General features: G+C 39.6%; 1 protein-coding gene across 2 annotated transcripts in view; it reads left to right on the top strand.

The window, feature by feature from the left end:
- Window positions 1-16637, top strand: part of LOC128667076 (regulator of G-protein signaling 1-like) — an 85073-nt gene that overhangs the window by 24063 nt on the left and 44373 nt on the right. For both annotated transcript variants that reach the window (XM_053721963.1, XM_053721962.1), the window contains one exon: window positions 14438-14887. In XM_053721963.1, coding sequence (XP_053577938.1) covers window positions 14438-14887 — 450 coding nt within the window. The remainder of the gene's footprint in view (window positions 1-14437; window positions 14888-16637) is intronic.

Raw genomic sequence — 16637 nt, 5'->3', positions numbered from 1 at the left:
TAATCACAGAGGTAAGACGTATATTAATATAACAGTGTTGGTTACGCAAAACTGGGGAATGGGTAATAAAGGGATTATCTATATTTTTAAACAATCCATTTTTGGAGTTGACTGTCCCTTTAAATTGAGTTCTGCAATCTATCTTGTTGTTTTAGACACAGGTCAGGAGGGTCTCACCAGTGCTTATATAGTTTTCTATGTAAGAACAGCGTTGATTTACAACTTTCAGCTTCAAGGACAGGAGCAACGCTGTGATAAAAGTATGTACGTTTGTGTACCGCTGTTCTGTTCAGATGTACATGTAATGGTGAAATTGTATTAATAGTATTGTTAAAAGCTTATAATAATGATTACTCATTCACCCTAAATTATTACAGATTAATAATAAACCACAAAGTTGTTTAGTTCACCAAAAACATAGTAGGTGGGGAAAACAACTACACGTATTATCCTGAAAATCCCTTGTTATATATATATATATATATATATATACACACACACATATATGTATTCCCATGGATATGCTGTTTTAAACTCCTTTTTTAGTGGGAGGGGGGGGTATAGTTATTTTAGTGGAGGAATTTAAGGGGACAGTCTATTCCAGAATTGTTATTGTTTAAAAAGATAGATAATCCCTTTATTACCCATTACCCAATTTTGCATCAACAGCACTGTTATATTAATATACTTTTTACCTCTATGATTACCTTGTATCTAAGCCTCTGCAGACTGCCCCCTTATTTCAGTGCTATTTACAAACTTGAATTTTAGCCAATCACTGCTGACTTATAAATAACGCCAATGGAGTGAGCTTGTTGTCTATATGGTACACATGAACTAGCACTGTCTAGCTGTGAAAAATGTAATAATGCACAGAGATAAGAAGCGGCCTTCAAGGGCTTAGAAATTAGCCCACCTAGGTTTAGCTTTCAACAAAATTTGCTGAGAAAAGTAAATTGGAAATTTATTAACAATTGCATGCCTTATCTGAATCCTAAATATTTAATTTTGACTAGACCCTTTAATGTCCTGCTGTTGGTTGTAATAGTTAGCCAATCACTGCTGACTCATAAATATTTTTAGCCAATCACTGCTGACTCATAAATAACGCCAATGGAGTGAGCTTGTTGTCTATATGGTACACATGAACTAGCACTGTCTAGCTGTGAAAAATGTAATAATGCACTGAGATAAGAAGCGGCCTTCAAGGGCTTAGAAATTAGCCCACCTAGGTTTAGCTTTCAACAATATTTGCTGAGAAAAGTAAATTGGAAATTTATTTAACAATTGCATGCCTTATCTGAATCCTAAATATTTAATTTTGACTAGACCCTTTAATGTCCCACTGTTGGTTGTAATAGTTAATACTCCTTAAACTAATACCCTGTTCCCAAGGTTAGATAGATGCGTAGAAGCTAAATGTTAAACTTATTTTAAGCTATTCAAAGTTGGAGGTGCAAATTTTGATTTTATAATACAATGTTCACAAATGAAAATAAACTATTGTTACTTTATATATTTTCTTTGAGAGACTGCACATAATTCAACAAGGAAGGTTCCATAAGAGCACATGACTGTTAGGGGCGGAATTATCAAGCCGCGAGCCTTGAGGTTATGGACCGGTGCTCCATAACTGGTCCGCCTCCTCTGAGACTGCAGTCTTCAATCCGCATGACCCTATATGATCGGGCTGATTGACACCCCCTGCTAGCGGCCGAATAGCTGCGAATCAGCAGGAGGCGGCATTGCACAAGAAGTTCACCAGAACTGCTTGTGCAATGTTAAATGCAGACAGCGTATCATGTCAGACAGAAATTGATAAATCGGCCCCAATGACTTTATTTGCTGTATAAATTAGGATATATCCGATATCACTTTATAATATATTGCATTAGCAAAACACTTCTTGTAATAGCTATCACTTTTTTAAGTGAGAGCTTTTACTGGGCATTTGCACGTAAAGCATATCTAATTATACTTAATGTAACAGCCTTTTGAACAGTGTATCTGCTTAGATTGCTGTCAGTGCCTTGCAATGACTCGATTTACATGAATACAAGTCACCAACAGCGCTCGGAGTCAGCACGCTGTTTGAAATGCTGGTGCATGAAACATAATAAGATATGCTTAACATGCACAATTTCAGTAAAGCAAATACATTTTCCAAGAAGCGTTTTTGCTAAAGCGAGTATATGCAAAAATGCTTCTAATCAAAAGTAAAATGCATTGATGTCCCTTTAATCAGTAATGTTTATTAAAGGGCAAGTCAACCCAAAATGTATAAGAACTTATTTAGATTTTGTTATAATAGCATATTAAGTTAAACTGTAGCCCATTTTTGCTGCAAATACACGCCTAGATTCCGAGTCTTGCGTTAGCCTTAAAAAGCAGCGTTGAGAGGTCCCAACCCTGCTTTTTAATGCCCGCTGATATTACGAGTTTGGCAGGTACAGGTGTCCCGCTCACTTTTTTTCCGCGACTCGAGCATACCGCAAATCCATTTACGTAAATTGCGTATCCTATCTTTTCAATGGGATTTTCCCAACGCCGGTATTATGAGTCTTGGAAAAAGTGAACAGTACAGCCTCTCCTGTTAAGACTGATACCGCATTTAAAAGTCAGTAGTTAAGAGTTTTATGGGCTAACGCCGTAACATAAAACTCTTAACTAATGTGATAAAAAGTACACTAACACCCATAAACTACCTATTAACCCCTAAACCGAGGCCTCCACATCGCAAACACTATATTAAAAATTTTAACCCCTAATCTGCCTAACCAGACATCGCTGCCACTTCAATAAATATATTAACCCCTAAACCGCCACACTCCCACCTCACAAACACTAGTTAAATATTATTAACCCCTAATCTGTCGTCCCTAACATCGCCGACACCTACCTACATTTATTAACCCCTAATCTGCCGACCCCAACGTCGCCGCCACTATATTACATTTATTAACCCCAAAATCTAAGTCTAACCCTAACCCTAACACCCCCCTAACTTAAATATTATTTAAATAAATCGAAATAAATATTCCTATCATTAAATAAATCATTCCTATTTAAAACTAAATACTTACCTATAAAATAAACCTTAAAATAGCTACAATATAACTAATAGTTACATTTGTATCTAGCTTAGGGTTTATTTTTATTTTACAGGCAAGTTTGTATTTATTTTAACTAGGTAGAATAGTTATTAAATAGTTATTAACTACCTAGTTAAAATAAAGACAAATATACCTGTAAAATAAATCCTAACCTAAGTTACAATTACACCTAACACTACACTATAATTAAATAAATTACCTAAATAAACTACAATTAATTACAATTAAATTAAATAAACTAAATTACGGAAAAAAACCCCACTAAATTATAGAAAATAATAAAATAATTACAAGTTTTTTAAACTAATTACACCTAATCTAATCCCCCTAATAAAATAAAAAATCCCCCCAAAATAATAAAAATCCCTACCCTATACTAAATTACCAATAGCCCTTAAAAGGGCTTTTTGCGGGGCATTGCCCCAAAGTAATCAGCTCTTTTACCTGTAAAAAAAAAAGAAAAAAGACAATACCCCACCCAACATTACAACCCACCACCCACACACCCAATCCTACTCTAAAACCCACCCAATCCCTCCTTAATAAAACCTAACACTACCCCCTTGAAGATCACCCTACCTTGAGACGTCTTCACCCAACCGAGCAGAAGTGGTCCTCCAGACGGTCCGAAGTCTTCATCCTATCCGGGCAGAAGAGGTCTTCCAGACGGCCAGAAGTCTTCATCCAGGCGGCATCTTCTATCTTCATCCATCCGGAGCGGAGTGGGTCCATCTTCAAGACATATGACAAAGAGCATCCTCTTCTTTCGACGGTGACTGGAACAATGACGGGTCCTTTAAATGACGTCATCCAAGATGGCGTCCCTTCAATTCCGATTGACTGATAGAATTCTATCAGCCAATCGGAATTAAGGTAGAAAAAATCCTATTGGCTGATCCAATCAGCCAATAGGATTGAAGTTCAATCCTATTGGCTGATTAGAACAGCCAATAGGATTGAGCTTGCATACTATTGGCTGATTGGAACAGCCAATAGAATGCAAGCTCAATCCTATTGGCTGATTGGATCAGCCAATAAGATTTTTTTTCTACCTTAATTCCGATTGGCTGATAGAATTCTATCAGCCAATCGGAATTGAAGGGACGCCATCTTGGATGACATCATTTAAAGGACACGTCATTGTTCCAGTCACCCTCGAAAGAAGCGGATGCTCCGCGTCGGATGTCTTGAAGATGGACCCGCTCCGCTCCGGATGAATGAAGATAGAAGATGCCGCCTGGATGAAGACTTCTGGCCATCTGGAGGACCTCTTCTGCCCGGATAGGATGAAGACTTCGGACCGTCTGGAGGACCACTTCTGCCCGGTTGGGTGAAGACATCTCAAGGTAGGGTGATCTTCAAGGGGGTAGTGTTAGGTTTTATTAAGGGGGGATTGGGTGGGTTTTAGAGTAGGTTTGGGTGTGTGGGTGGTGGGTTGTAATGTTGGGGGGGCTATTGTCTTTTTTTTTTACAGGTAAAAGAGCTGATTACTTTGGGTTGGGGCAATGCCCCGCAAAAAGCCCTTTTAAGGGCTATTTGTAATTTAGTATAGAGTAGGGATTTTTATTATTTTGGGGGGCTTTTTATTTTATTAGGGGGATTAGATTAGGTGTAATTAGTTTAAAAAAACTTGTAATTATTTTATTATTTTCTGTAATTTAGTGTAGATTAGTGTAGTCTAATCCCCCTACACCGCCGCCACCTATATTAAATACATTAACCCCTAATCTAATCCCCCTACACCGCCGCCACCTATATTAAATACATTAACCCCTAATCTAATCCCCCTACACCGCTGCCACCTATATTAACTATATTAACCCTAATTATATTAGGGTTAATATAGTTAATATAGTTATTATATTATATATATATTAACTATACTAACCCTAATTATATTAGGGTTAATATAGTTATTATATTATATATATATATATATATTTTTACTATATTAAAAAATCAGCCAATCAGATTTTCTTACCTTAATTCCGATTGGCTGATAGAATCCTATCAGCCAATCGGAATTTGAGGGACGCCATCTTGGATGACGTCATTTAAAGGATACTTCATTCGTCGTTCAGTCGTCGGGCCAGCTGGATGTTCCGCGTAGGAGGTCGGAAGAAGCCGGAAGAAAGAAGATTGAAGATGCCGCTTGGAGGAAGACTTCGCCCCAAGGAGGACCTCTTCTTTGCCGCTTGGATGGAAGACATCGCCGGGATGGAAGACCTCTTCTTTGCCGCTTGGATGAAGACATCACCGGGATGAAGACCTCTTCTTTGCCGCTTGGATGAAGACATCGCCGGGATGGAGGAAAACATCTGGATGAAGAGTTCGGCCCAGCTGGATGAAGACGACTCAAGGTAGGGAGATCTTCTGGGGGTTAGTGTTAGGTATTTTTAAGGGGGGCTTGGGTGGGTTTAGAGTAGGGATATGTGGGTGGTGGGTTGTAATGTTGGAGGGTGGTATTGTGTGTTTTTTTACAGGCAAAAGAGCTGATTACTTTGGGGCAATGCCCCGCAAAAAGCCCTTTTAAGGGCTGGTAAAAGAGCTGGTTACTTTTTAATTTAGAATAGGGTAGGGCATTTTTTTATTTTGGGGGGCTTTATTATTTTATTAGGGGGCTTAGATTAGGTGTAAGTAGCTTAAAATTCTTGTAATCTTTTTTTATTTTTTGTAATTTAGTTTAGTGTATTTAATTGTATTTTAGTATAGATATTTGTAGTTTATTTAATTTATTGATAGTGTAGGTGTATTTGTAACTTAGGTTAGGATTTATTTTACAGGTAAATTGGTAATTCTTTTAACTAGGTAGCTATTAAATAGTTATTAACTATTTAATAGCTATTGTACCTAGTTAAAATAAATACCAAGTTACCTGTAAAATAAATATAAACCCTAAAATAGCTACAATGTAATTATTAATTTTATTGTAGCTATCTTAGGGTTTATTTTATAGGTATTTAGATTTAAATAGGAATAATTTAGTTATTATTATTAATATTATTTAGATTTATTTTAATAATAATTAAGTTAGGGGTGTTAGAGTTAGATAGGGTTAATATATATATATATATATATATATATATATATATATATATATATATATATATATATATATATATATATATATATATATATATATATATATATATATTATAACTATATTAACTATATTAACCCTAATATAATTAGGGTTAATATAGGTGGCAGCGGTGTAGGGGGATTAGATTAGGGGTTAATGTATTTAATATAGGTGGCGGCGGTGTAGGGGGATTAGATTAAGGGTTAATACATTTATTATAGGTGGCGGCGGTGTAGGGGGATTAGATTAGGGGTTAATGTATTTAATATAGGTGGTGGCGGTGTAAGGGGATTAGATTAGGGGGTAATACATTTATTATAGGTGGCAGCGGTATAGGGGGATTTAGATTAGAGGCAAAAGAGCTGATTACTTTATGACAATGCCCCGCAAAAAGCCCTTTTAAGGGCTGGCAATAGAGCTGTTTACTTTGGGGCAATGCCACGCAAAAAGCCCTTTTCAGGGCTATTTGTGGGGTTAGACTTAGGTTTAGTGGTAGGCAAATTTTAGTATTTTAGGGGTTAATTAATTTAATATAGGTGGCGGCGGTATAGGGGGATTAGATTAGGGGTTAATAATTTAATATAGGTGGCAGCGGTGTAAGGGGGTCAGATTAGGGGTTAATATAGTTTAAATAGGTGGCGGCGGGGTAGGGGGCTCACATTAGGGGGTAATATAGTTAAAATAGGTAGCGGCGGGGTAGGGGGCTCACATTAGGGGTAATATAGTTAAAATAGGTAGCGGCGGGGTAGGAGGCTCACATTAGGGGGTAATATAGTTAAAATAGGTAGCGGCAGGGTAGGGGGCTCACATTAGGGGGTAATATAGTTAAAATAGGTAGCGGCGGGGTAGGGGGCTCACATTAGGGGGTAATATAGTTAAAATAGGTAGCAGCGGGTAGGGGGCTCACACTAGGGGGTAATATAGTTAAAATAGGTAGCGGCGGGGTAGGGGGCTCACATTAGGGGGTAATATAGATAATGTAGCTGGCGGCAGGGTTCCGGGAGCGGCGATTTAGGGGTTAATAACTTTATTAGGTGCGGCGGGGTCCGGGAGCGGCGGTTTAGGGGTTAATACATATATTATTAGGAGAGGGAGGGGGGATAGCGGATAGAGGGGTATACGTGTCGGGCTATGTTTGGGAGGCGTGTTAGACAGTACGGAAATTTAATACTTTAGTCAGTTTTTGTAGGCGCCGGCAGTTTCTAAAGTGCCGTAAGTCACTGGCGACTCCAGAAATTTGTACTTACGCAGATTTCTGGACATCGCTAGTTTGTCAGACTTACGGCACTTTAGCATCTGACGGCACCGTGTATAAGATAGCTTGAGTTGCGAGCTGAAACTACGGGCGGTGCAGGTTTCCACGCTTGCACCGAAACCTGCGCCGTATATCGGATTGCGCCCCTTCTTTCTATGTCTGCCCACTGTTTGGGAACTTCACATGATTTAATTGTACAATAAAAGGTACGTTTTAAGCTTACATCTTAACCTGAGTGCCTGCATTCATTTTTTCCTACACTTTTAATAACTGTAATGTAGGTATCGTCGATGTTGGGGGCGACAGATTAGGGGTTCATAAGTATAATGTAGGTGGTGGCGGTGTCCGGAGCAGCAGATTAGGGGTTAATAATATAATGTAGGTTGCGGCGATGTCGGGGCGGTAGATTATGGGTTAATAAGTGTAAGATTAGGGGTGTTTAGACTCGGGGTTCATGTTTGGATGTTAGGTGTAGACATAAAAATTATTTCCCCATAGGAATTAATGGGGCTGCGTTAGGAGCTGAACGCTGCTTTTTTGCAGGTGTTAGACTTTTTTTCAGCCGAATCAGCCCCATTGATTCCTATGGGGAAATCGTGCATGAGCACGTTTTGCCATCTTACTGCTACCGTAAGCAGCGCTGGTATTGAGGTGAGATGTGGAGCTAAATTCTGCTCTATGCTCACTTTTTTTACGGCTAATGCCGGGTTTCTAAAAACCCGTAATACCAGCGTTACTGTAAGTGAGCGGTAAGGAAAAACTGTGCGTTAGCACCGCACACCATTACCGACAAAAACTCGTAATCTAGCCGACAGTTTCTTGTAAAAAGACTTACTACTTCTCCTCCGGCCATTTTGAAATGACCGCCTGTCCCCTCCTTTCTCTGACGTCATCCTTAGTGAATATTTAGCTGAAAAGAACATCTCTGTGTTGATTCAGCTTGTGCACATACATTTTGGGTTGACTTGCCCTTTAATTTCTTACATTAGGCAATTGTATATTAAAATGCATATCTTATTGCAAATTCAATATGCTTACAGGCAGGGGTCAAGTCGGGCAGGAACGCATGGGAATGGAGTTCCTGCACTATTTTTGTAGGAGGAACTAAGTTCCCCCTGGACAGAGAACAGAAACGCTTCAGTAAACACTGCTGCTGCTGGTGGGAGGAGCTGGAGCACAGGCTGGCTAGAGGTATAGGGAGATCCTCTAGTAATGGGCAGTAACACTTCCTACAATACACTAATTGCAAGCCTTTCAGCGGTCCTACTGTGTGATTACCCTGCACTGCGTGTAACACATGGTGCTTACATTTCTGTGTGTCTTGCGCTAGGATATTTATTTAAGTGGGTGAGACTCTGTGACAAACGAGGATTCTCAGGCCTAAAGGCAACCATTTAACCCTTCATTTGATTTTATTTACTTTCCTTAACCAAAGTGTATAGATTATATACATATAAATACAGTGTGTGTATATATAAAATAATATTAATTGTGAGGGTCGAGTTCCCATACTTCTCTTTGTAGGACTTGACCCCTGCTTACAGGACATAAAATCTAAAACAAATGTAGTTCCCAATTTGGTAATTACTGTATAATGAAATATTGCAGATATATTGGCATATATATAAATTTAAAGCATACAATTACTGTAGTTTTAATGATAAAAAAATAGCACAGGAACACTGATTTTTTAAAAAGAAAACTAAACAATGGGAATCCAATTTTAAAACACTCCTCTTGAAATAGCTATTTTATAGAAGGCTATAAAATGTTTCTCAGCGTCTTTAGCTGTCTCAGAGAGACCTTAAAATTCTGTTTAGCAGTTCAGTGGAATACTTCAAAGTTCTTCTTGAGTGTTTTAGCAATTTTATAGGTAAAAAAATACTTTAAACTGACCCTTTGATTTGTATTAAATTATAGCAAATTAGAATCCATCCCAGAATTCTGTTCACTAAGCAGAGATATTAGTATATGAAGCAATATGCAAGCAGAGTAGTCACAGCAAACAACAAAACATGCAGGAAATATGGCGGTAGAAATGTTCTAAATCAGCGATGGCCGATTGGACCTTAAAGGGACATTAAAACTGAGGGCCAGATTACAAGTGGAGCGCTAAGTATCGCTTTCTTGAAAGCGATATTAACACTCCACTTAGTAATACCAGCACACGCTAATGTGCTCTGGTATTACAAGTTGAAAGCAATGCGAACACAAGCTCGCGTTTGCATTGCTGGGAAGTATTGTGCTCAAGAGAGCTCGCTTCCATAGGCTCAAATGGGAGCCTCGCTCTCAAGCTACGAGACACGACATGAGAACTCACGCAGCGCAGGTGGTAAGTAGCGCAGCGATCAAAGCAATTTGTTCATATATATGTATATGCTTATATACATATATATTTACGTGTCTATGGGGCCTATTTATCAAGCTGCGTATGAAGCGTGTCTAAAGAACGCTGCTCCCTAACCTGTCTGCCTGCTCTGAGGCGGTGGACAGACATCGCCGGAAATCAACCAGATCCAATACGATCGGGTTGATTGACACCCCCTGCTAGCGGCCGCAAATCTGCAGGGGGCGGTATTGCACCAGCAGTTCACAAGAACTGCTGGTGCAATGATAAATGCCGAGAGCGTATGCATTTATCGATGTGCAGCGGACATGATCCGCAATATCGGATCATGTCCGCTCGCACGTTCTTAAATAGGCCCCTATCTGTGTATATACAGGTATTAAACACATAAATATATATGTATATTATCATATAAATATATATTTACTGGAAACACACAGTTCCCATAGACCGCAATGTACACCTGCCAATTTTAAAGCCCCAAAACTGCCTAATGCTACTTTTTTTAATAAAAAAACAATAATGCACTCTATTTTGAGGACATTTGGGGCACTTTTATAAAATGAACCAGAGATCTAATCTCTGGTTAATTTTCAGAGCGCTTATTGCTACCGCAAGATCACGGTAGCAATAACCAGCCACTTGTAATGTCTGATTATTTATCCGGCGCCCGCAAACGGGCAAAAATGATTTATTTTGTTGAAAATCAGGGATGTAAGCTCAGGAGCGTGCACTTGTTTGGAGTACTATGTGTTTAACCCCCTGCAAGGGGATTAAAGGAACAGTAAAGTCTAATGTGTCATGATTCAAATAAAGCATGCCATTTTAAACAACTATCCAATGTATTGCTTTTATTAGATCTGCTTCGTTCACTTGGTATCCTTTATTGAAAAGCATACCTAGGTATGCTGAGAAGCAGCAATTCACTACTAGGAGCGAGTTGAGACAACGACAAAAGACATTTGTAACCACTAATCACCAGCTATCTTCCATCATTGCTGTTCCTGAGCCTACCTAGGTATGTTTTTCACTAAAGGATACCAAAAAAAAAAAAAAAACAAATTTGCTAACCAAATTAAATTGAAACATTGTTTGAAATTCTATGCTCTATCTGAACCAACAAATATTTCATTTTGACTTTACTGTAAAGTCAGCTCTAGAGTTAGTTTATTCTGTGCATGCATTGTTAAAATCTACACCCGCCCCGCGTGTTTATTACCACCTCTGCTTGACTCGTGTTTCTTACGGTTTTGTCACTTTTTTTCTGTTACTTTTTTTTCCAGCAAATTAAAAACTGACATGTTATTCTTAAAGGGACAGTCTAGGCCAAAATAAACTTTTATGATTCAGATAGGGCATGTCATTTTAAACAATTTTCCAATTTCCTTTTATCACCAATTTTGCTTTGTTCTCTTGGTATTCTTAGTTGAAAGCTTAACCTAGGAGGTTCATATGCTAATTTATGAGACCTTGAAGGCCGCCTCTTTTCAGAATGCATTTTAACAGTTTTTCACCACTAGAGGTTGTTAGTTCATGTATTTCCTATAGATAACACTGGGCTCGTGCACGTGAAGTTATCTGGGAGCAGGCACTGATTGGCTAGACTGCAAGTCTGTCAAAAGAACTGAAATAAAGGAGCAGTTTGCAGAGGCTTAGATACAAGATAATCACAGAGGTTAAAAGTGTATTAATATAAATGTGTTAGTAATGCAAAACTGGGGAATGGATAATAAAGGGATTATCTATCTTTTAAAACAATAGAAATTCTGGTGTAGACTGTCCCTTTAACTCCTTAGCTACCAGACACAAACGTAATCACTAGTATACAAAGATTTTTTTTGTGCTTTAAGACCTCTTTACAACTATCAAGATAAATGTTTAGTTTATACACGTTTAGAACCCAGAAGTACTTTGTTTGCAAACAAACTGTGTATGCAAATGCTCTTCCCAAGAGATTTCATTATACCAAAACAAACATATAAAAATTCATTTTCATTTGTTAGTTTTAAAAAGGAACTTTGGTCCTTGGTTTTATCTAAATGTAACCTTTAGATTGGCTAACTCTACTTATTTTTTAACTGTGTGTAGAGCACCTGTCCCCAACTGACTGGTTGCACTTCAAAAGGATATAATTTAGATATTCAAAATGAATAATAAGTTTACTGTACTAAAATACAAAGGGGTAGATTTATCAAGCAGCGGATGCCTCATCTACCCCCGTAGCTTCAGGTTCCCCTGAAACATAAGTTAAGACCTTAACTCGTTCGCTACCTCTGATATCACCCTGATATGATACAATCGGGATGTTTCACACCGCCTGCTAGCGGCCGATTGCCTGCGATTGTGCAGGGGGCAGTATAGCACAACATTTCACACGAAATGCTTGTGCAATGATAAATGCAAACTAGGGATGGGCGAATGTGTTTATATCCGAATTCGAATGTTAGAACGAATGTTATTGTAGAAATTCGATTTACATAATAGAATGTTGATAAGAACGAATATTCTTAAAAATTCGATTTTCGAATGTTGTTTACAGTTTTCGAATGTCACATTCGAATGTCACATTCGAATTTGAATATTACATTTATAAAACACAATTGTAGACTAGAAACACTATTTCGAATGTCACATTCGAATCGAATATCAAATTCGAATCGAATGTCACATTCGAATTCGAATATTACATTTAGAAAACACAGTATTAGACTAGAAATACTATTTTGAATTCGAATGTCACATTCAAATCGAATATCACATTTAAAACACAGAATTAGACTAGAAATACTATTTCAAATTTGAATGTCACATTCGAATTCGAATGTCACATTCGAATTCGAATATTACATTTTGAAATTGAATGAATACATAGCTAAACATTCTATTATTCGAACGAATATTTTTTAATTTTATTGAAAAATTCGAAAATAGAATGTTATATAAACATTTGAAATTCGATTAGAACGAACGAATGTATCAAAATTTGTTTTAAATTTCGAATTTTTAGAAACATTCGCCCATCCCTAATGCAAACAGTGTATGCTGTCGGCATTTATCGATGTCAGGATCATGTCCGACCGACACATGATAAATCGGCCCCAATGTCTCAACTTGAATAGAAAAGCACTACTCTGCATATTATTGTCTTCAGTTCTCTGTGCCTGTGCGTGAATTTTACAGGTAAACAAACATCTCTAAGACTAAACCACTTAAAGTCTTGATGCTATGGGGAGACATACTATTTAGGCTTCATTGTTGAGTTTCGGGCGACAATATTTGTAGTATTTTATTATTTACACGAACATCCACAGAAATATTTATAGGCGGCACAAAAAAAGAAAAAAGGCTCCAAATATAATAATTAGAGACGTGCAGCCAAGAAATTTCTATTTCGGACAAAATTTTTGCTAAGAATATTCAGGGAAATTTGTGTCCCCAAATATTTGGTGGCTGCACTATTCAGAATTTGTTTAGTTTCAAACTAGACAAAATTTTTATTTTAGTTAAACATTTACATTGGTTTTCGTTAAAACAAATGTACATTTTTCAAAGTTACAATACTTACCTTAATGTGCTCTGGAGAGCATGGCGAGAGCGCTAAGGTAAGTATCAACCCCTTAAGGTAAGTATTAACCCCTTCAAAAAAAATAAAGTAAGCAAATGAATACTGATGATTTTCATCAGTATTATTTTGTTTTATTTATATTTTAAATGTTCATTCATCTAGAATATTAATTTTGTTAAAACAAAACGAAAATCTGATTTTTTATTATTTAGAGGGTTGTGTGACTCCTCATTTGAAAAAGGAGAAGCTCCTTTTTAAAATTATTGTTCTAATGGTTGCATAGATATATTTTGAACTGGAATAATGGCAGATTGTTAATGCCCTCATTTATTACAATACTTGTGTTCTAACATTGATCATCTGAAAACCAAAGAGCCAGATGACTCTAATTTGAAAGAGGAGGTTCTCTTCTATTTGGGTCTGTGAAATCTGGTCACCTTAGTAAATATAACCTGACAAATTTGAATTTCTGTTTTTTTCTGCTTCTATTCCTAAACAAAATCTGATAAATTGATTTGCTTTAGATTTGTACAGGAATTCTAATTGTATAAGCAACACATGCATAATAAAAATACAATGCAACAACACTTTGAATTTCAAACAAGCAGATGATTATTTTTCTCTGACAAATTTACTATCATTTCCCTGTTTATGGTATCATGTGACAGCTATCAGCCAATCACAGACTCATACACATATATACTGGGAATTATTGCACATGCTCAGTAGGAACTGGTGCCTTAGGAAGTGTGCACATAAAATAACTGCATAATTTGGTTATAGAAGTAAATTAGAAAGTTTTTTTTAATGTATACACTATCTGAATCATAAAAGTTCATTTTTTAATTGCATGTCCCTTTAATTGAGCTAAAACCGACTATATTATTTTGTACAGTGTCACAGGCTTTTACCTCATTTCTTTCTGTGTTACCCTATAATGGGAGGGGGAGACGTATAGCTCTCTTCTGTCTGTGTCACCCTTTAGAGGGCAGGGACAAACTTGTAGCTCTCTTTTGACTGTCTCAATGTGAGGGGAGGGACAAACTCATAGCTCCCTTCTCTCTCTTTTTCACAGATGCTACATGTGTTTAACCCGCTCAGAAAGTCTGGCAGTGACACTTGCTTGTCACCTGATGGTCCTCACAACTGGAAACGGACAGCCATCCGAAGACCACCTCCCTCTCCCTCCGTCCCAACCTCGACATCTCAACCAAACACCCCATTTAACATCCCAGAGGTGCGCGTGGAGCGCTCTTACAGTGCGGACGCTCTTGCCAAAGACAGCGATGAGGAGGAGGGTGGAGATGGGGGTACACTGTGCGCTCCCCGTACAATGTGGAGGACAAAGAGTGAGTCCCAGCTGGACACAAGGGGCGGGTTTAGGGAAGGTGCACTTGGGAGGAATGAAAAATCCGCCAGTGGATGGAGCTTACCGTCCCCAAAAACGCTGAGGAAGAAGAGGAGGGCGGCAAAAGTCACGGCAGCAAAGCAACATCTACTCTCCTTCTTTTTGGGATCAAACAAGGTAAAATTAAGAGCTTCTACGCTACTGACACAAGCAGAACTATGGACCAGACAGTGACATAGACTGAAGGGAGCTAGGAGTCTGCCCCCCTCTGTTCAGGATGACTCAAATAAAAACCAGCAGGGTGACACAGTAACATAGACAGAAGGGAGCTATGAGTTTGTCGTTGTCCCCTGCAGGTGACACAGTGACACAGACAGAAGGGAGCTATGAGTCTGTCCCTCCTGCTGCAGGGTGACACAGTGACACAGACAGAAGGGAGCTATGAGTCTGTCCCTCCCGCTGCAGGGTGACACAGTGACAAAGACAGAAGGGAGCTATGAGTTTGTCCCCCCCCTGCAGGTGACACAGTGACACAGACAGAATGGAGCTATGAGTCCGTCCCTCCCACTGCAGGGTGACACAGTTACATAGACAGAAGGGAGCTATGAGTTTGTCCACCCCCCTGCAGGTGACACAGTGACACAGACAGAAGGGAGCTATGAGTCTGCCTCTCCCCCTGCAGGGTGACACAGACAGAAGGGAGCTATGAGTCTGTCCCTCCCCCTGCAGGGTGACAAAGTGACACAGACAGAATGGAGCTATGAGTCTGTCCCTCCCACTGCAGGGTGACACAGTAACATAGACAGAAGGGAGCTATGAGTTTGTCCCCCCCCCCCCTGCAGGTGACACAGTTACACAGACAGAAGGGAGCTATGAACCTGTACCTCCCCCTGCAGGTGACACAGACAGAAGGGAGCTATGAACCTGTACCTCCCCCTGCAGATGACACAGTGACACAGACAGAATGGAGCTATGAGTCTGTCCCTCCCCGTGCAGGTGACACAGACAGAAGGGAGCTGTCAGTCTGCCCCTCCCCCTGCTGGGTGACACAGTGACACAGACAGAAGGGAGCTATGAGTCTGTCCCTCCCCCTTCAGGGTGACACAGGGACACAGACAGAAGGGAGCTATGAGTCTGTATCTCCCCCTGCAGGTTAACACAGTGACACAGACAGAAAGGAGCTATGAATCTGTCCTTCCCCCTGCAGGGTGACACAGTGAAACAGACAGAAGGGAGCTATGAACCTGTCCCTCCCGCTGTAGGGTGACACAGTGACACAGACAGAAGGGTGCTATGAGTCTGCCCCTCCCCCTGCAGGTGACACAGTGACACAGTTAGAAGGGAGCTATAAATCTGTCCCTACCCCCGCAGGGTGAAACACTTACACAGACAGAAGGCAGCTATGAGTCTGTTCCTCCCCCTGAAGGGTGACGCAGTGACAAAGACAGAAGGGAGCTATCAGTTAGTCCCTCCCCCTGCAGGGTGACACAGTTACACAGACAGAAGGGAGCTATTAGTCTGTCCCTCCCCCCTGCAGGTGACACAGTGACACAGACAGAAGAGAGCTATAACTCTGTCCCTCCCCCTGCAGGGTGACACAATTACACAGACAGAAGGGAGCTATGAGTCTGTCCCTACCCCTGCAGGTGACACAGACAGAAGGGAGCTATGAGTCCACCCCTCCCCCTGCAGGGTGACACAGTGACACAGACAGAAGGGAGCTATGAGTCTGCCCCTTCCCCTGCAGGGTGACATAGACAGAAGGGAGCTATGAGTCTGTCCCTCCCCCTGAAGGGTGACAAAGTGACACAGGCAGAAGGGAGCTATGAGTTTGTCCCTCCCCCTGCAGGGTGACACAGTGACACAGATAGAAGGGAGCTATAAATCTGTCCCTCCCACTGCAGGGTGACACAGTGACACAGACAGA

The sequence above is a fragment of the Bombina bombina genome, chromosome 7 (assembly GCF_027579735.1).
Source record: "Bombina bombina isolate aBomBom1 chromosome 7, aBomBom1.pri, whole genome shotgun sequence".
Taxonomy (NCBI): domain Eukaryota; kingdom Metazoa; phylum Chordata; class Amphibia; order Anura; family Bombinatoridae; genus Bombina; species Bombina bombina.
Note: the sequence above shows the minus strand (reverse complement) of the source record. Positions and strands in the feature narration are given on the sequence as shown.